This window comes from Cebus imitator, unplaced genomic scaffold, assembly GCF_001604975.1.
Source record: "Cebus imitator isolate Cc_AM_T3 unplaced genomic scaffold, Cebus_imitator-1.0 Scaffold96, whole genome shotgun sequence".
In the NCBI taxonomy this organism is placed as follows: domain Eukaryota; kingdom Metazoa; phylum Chordata; class Mammalia; order Primates; family Cebidae; genus Cebus; species Cebus imitator.
This window is the reverse complement of record NW_016107411.1, coordinates 3,477,052-3,480,905: the sequence shown is the minus strand read 5'-3', so window position 1 is coordinate 3,480,905 and position 3,854 is coordinate 3,477,052. Positions and strand designations below refer to the sequence as shown.

The 3,854-nt window shown below is 51.2% G+C and overlaps 1 protein-coding gene across 2 annotated transcripts in view; it reads right to left on the bottom strand.

The window, feature by feature from the left end:
* Window positions 1–3,854, bottom strand: part of GLI1 (GLI family zinc finger 1) — a 13,874-nt gene that overhangs the window by 2,491 nt on the left and 7,529 nt on the right. For both annotated transcript variants that reach the window (XM_037741230.1, XM_017536203.2), the window contains 3 exons: window positions 3,129–3,293; window positions 2,403–2,633; window positions 495–762 (listed from right to left, as the gene is read on the bottom strand). In XM_037741230.1, coding sequence (XP_037597158.1) covers window positions 495–762; window positions 2,403–2,633; window positions 3,129–3,293 — 664 coding nt within the window. The remainder of the gene's footprint in view (window positions 1–494; window positions 763–2,402; window positions 2,634–3,128; window positions 3,294–3,854) is intronic.

Genomic DNA, 3,854 nt, shown 5'->3' with positions numbered 1-3,854 from the left:
CAGCTAATTTTTTGTATTTTTAGTAGAGACGGGGTTTCACCATGTTGACCAGGATGGTCTCGATCTCTTGACCTTGTGATCCACCCGCCTCGGCCTCCCAACGTGCTGGGATTACAGGCTTGAGCCACCGCGCCCGGCCACATATTTGTTTTTTTTTTCTTGTTGTTGTTGTTTGTTTGTTTTTTGAGATGGAGTTTCATTCTTGTTGCCCAAGCTGGAGTGGCTCACTGCAACCTCCGCCTCCTGGGTACAAGCGATTCTCCTGCCTCAGCCTCCCGAGTAGCTGGGGTTACAGGCACGCATCACCATGCCCAGCTAGCGTTTGCATATTTGTACATCCACTTTCTGATAAATGGAAAGTGTCTTGAGGAAGGAGACCTCTTTCTAATTAAACAAAGGTGCCATGTGGCAGCTGTCAAGGGTGACTTCCTCCTCTCAACCTCAGGGCAGGTCCAGATCTCAGCCCAGCCACACCTCCCACACCCAGGTCTCACCGGTGTGGGACAAGCTGGGCAGTTTGAGACCCCGGGTCCCTATTGGCCGGAGTTGATGCAGCTGGTCCAGCCTGAGGTTCTCAAGGCGGCGGAGAGTGGACAGACCAGTGCCAGCAATGCAAGGCCCCTCATCCAGGCTGGAGAGGTCTTCAGTGCTGCCCCCTGCATTGCCGGTCATTTCCACACCGCTGTCTGTATTGGCTGCACTGCCTGCCGGGGAGTGGTCGCTGCTGCAGGATGACTGGGCCCCAGGGCTTGGCTGTGGCTTCTGTGGAGAAGATGAGATCTGAGGGCAACACCCTTCCCACAACTCATTCAACCTGATGCGTGGCAGAAGCCTGTGTCCTAGTGACTGTTGGGTTCCAAGGAAGCTTATAAGTATAGAGAGAGCAAAGCAGGTAAGAGACAGGGCGGTGGCGGGGAGCAAACTGAATGCAAGATGTTTGATGAAAAGAGCCTAGGCTGGAGCACGGACTGCCTGGACTCAAATTCTTGCTCTTAGTTCTATGACCTTGGGCTCTTTCTCTATGCCTGAGTTTCTTCGTCTGAAAATGGGAAGAGTGAGTCCCTTTCTCATGAAGTTGCTGTGAAGAATGCATGAAATTATACATGCAAAAGGCTTAAAACATATACTAAGTGCTATTTAAGAAAGAGTTTGGGCTGGATGCATTGGCTCATCCCAGCACTGTGGGAAGGATTGCTTGAAGCCAGGAGTTTGAGACCAGCCTGGTCAACAAAGCGAGACTCCATTTCTTTTTTTTCCTTTTTTTTTTTTAATTTTATTATTTTTTTAAGAGGGGGTTTCACCGTGTTGGTCAGGCTGGTCTTGAACTCCCAACCTCAGGTGATCCGCCCGCCTTGGCCTCCAAAGTGCTTGGATTACAGGCGTGAGCCACTGTGCCCAGCCGCGAGACTCCATTTCTATAAAAAAGAAAAAAAGAGGCTAGGCTGGGGTGGCTCACGCCTGTAATCCTAGCATTTTGGGAGGCTGAGGTGGGCAGATCACCAGGTCAGGAGTTCAAGACCAGCCTGACCAACATGGTGAAACCCCATCTCTAATAAAAATACAAAAATTAACTGGGCGGGGTGGCATGCACCTGTAATCCCAGCTACTCAGGAGGCTGAGGCAGGAGAATCGCTTGAACCTGGGAGGTGGAGGTTGCAATGAGCAGAGATCATGTCACTGCGCTCCAGCCTGGGAGACAGAGCAAGACTGTCTCAAAAAAAAAATTAGCCAGGCATGATGGTGTGTGTCTGTAGTTCCAGCTCTAGGAAAGCTGAAGCAGGAGGATCACTTGAGCCTAAAAGTTAGAGGCTGCAGTGAGCTATGATCATGCTACTATACTCTGGCCTGGGTGACAGAGCAAGACCCTGTCAAAAAAAATAATAAAGAGGGCCAGGCGCAGTGGCTCACACCTGTAATCCCAGCACTTTGGGAGGCCGAGGCGGGTGGATCACGAGGTCAAGAGATCGAGACCATCCTGGTCAATACGGTGAAACCCCGTCTCTACTAAAAATACAAAACATTAGCTGGGCATGGTGGCGCGTGCCTGTAATCCCAGCTACTCAGGAGGCTGAGGCAGGAGAATTGCCTGAACCCAGGAGGCGGAGGTTGCGGTGAGCCGAGATCGCGCCATTGCACTCCAGCCTGGGTAACAAGAGCGAAACTCCGTCCCCAAAAAAAATAAAATAAAATAAAATAAAATAAATAAAAAGAAAAGAGAAAATAAAGATTCTAAAATTTCTAGACTTGGGGAAGCCCAAAGAGCAACATTGAGACAAGAGACAGGCAGACGTCACAGAAGAGTGATTTCCATAGGAGGGAATGGATGGGTTGGGAAGTAACTAGAAAGTTGTCCACGGGGCAGGCTGTGGGTATGAAGGCGGAGTTTGCCTGGGCTGTCTCACCATGGCACCCTCTGGCACAGTCAGTCTGCTTTCCTCCCTGATGGGGCCTCCTTCCCTCTCCCTCTTGGGCTCCACCGTAGAAAGGGAGGGTGCCCGAGGCAGAGGGCCGTCCCCACGGTGCCGCTTGGTCACATGGGCGTCAGGACCATGCACTGTCTTGACATGTTTCCGCAGCGAGCTGGGATCTGTATAGCGTTTGGTGCAGCCAGGGAGCTTACACACGTACGGCTTCTGTTGAGTGGAGAGTGGAGACAGAAGGCAAAAGGATCAAAGCGGAAGAATGCGAAGGAATGGGAAAAAGTGGTGGCAACACAGGGGCAGGGGAGGAGCACACAGCACCCAAAGAAGTAAGGAGGGTGGAGGCCTCGGGTGAGAGTCGAAGATGCAGAGATTAAGCGGAGGGTCAGGAAAACTGACAGCCTGGGAAAGATGAGGAGGTTAATCCAGGGTTGTGAGGTCCAATAAATCCAGGGGTTGGAGGGGTCAGGGGTCTCCTCTAGACGGTATCTATTTTAGGTTAGGCCTTTGGCTGGTTAGAGGTTAGAGGCAGGAGGAGGAGTGGTTGAGTGGAAATTCTTGGTTTCAGAAAAGCCTTTTCCAGGCGAATTATGTGGGGAGGGGGCTCACCTCTGTGCGGTGGGTGCTGGGCTAAGGGATTTCTTATGGGGGAATCTCCCTGATAGGTAGCTTCTCAAGTGGGTAGGATCTCTTAGTTGGGGCATTCACCTCATTAGAGTGGGTCCGATTCTGGTGCTTGGCTCGGTCACTGGCATTGCTGAAGGCTTTGCTGCAGCCCTCATGCTCACACATGTATGGCTTCTCACCCGTGTGGGACCGCAGGTGTGTCTTCAGGTTTTCGAGGCGCGAGTATGACTTCCGGCACCCTTCAAACTGGGAAACATGTGGGGATCAAAAGATAGTTATCAGACAGAGGACATGGAGATGGAAGGAACCCTCAATCTCCAAAAGGAAACACATCAGAGAATATAAGTCAAGGTGAGAGGCACTGGGACTTTGAGAGAATTCCCAAAACTAGGAGACAAGGGCAGGCAAGAAGGTGGGGCAGGGAAGTGGTTGGAGACACTCTGCCTTTGGGAATATAAAGATGCTAGAACATCTTCTGACCAAGCCAGGGTGGATTTCCTCGCCTGGGGATCTTAGGCTGTCCCAATTTGGGGTCGTCCTGGGGGAATGGGCTATTGTCCTTGATGCAGGGTTTCTCCATTAGGCAGGGTAGGAGGCACAGTACTGAAGGCCAACAATACTTTAAGAGGACCACAAACACATTTTAATGTCTTTTAAAATTGAGGAAAGCCGGGCGCGGTGGCTCACGCCTGTAATGCCAGCACTTTGGGAGGCCGAGGCGGGTGGATCACGAAGTCAAGAGATTGAGACCATCCTGGTCAACATGGTAAAACCCCGTCTCTACTAAAAATACAAAAAATCAGCTGG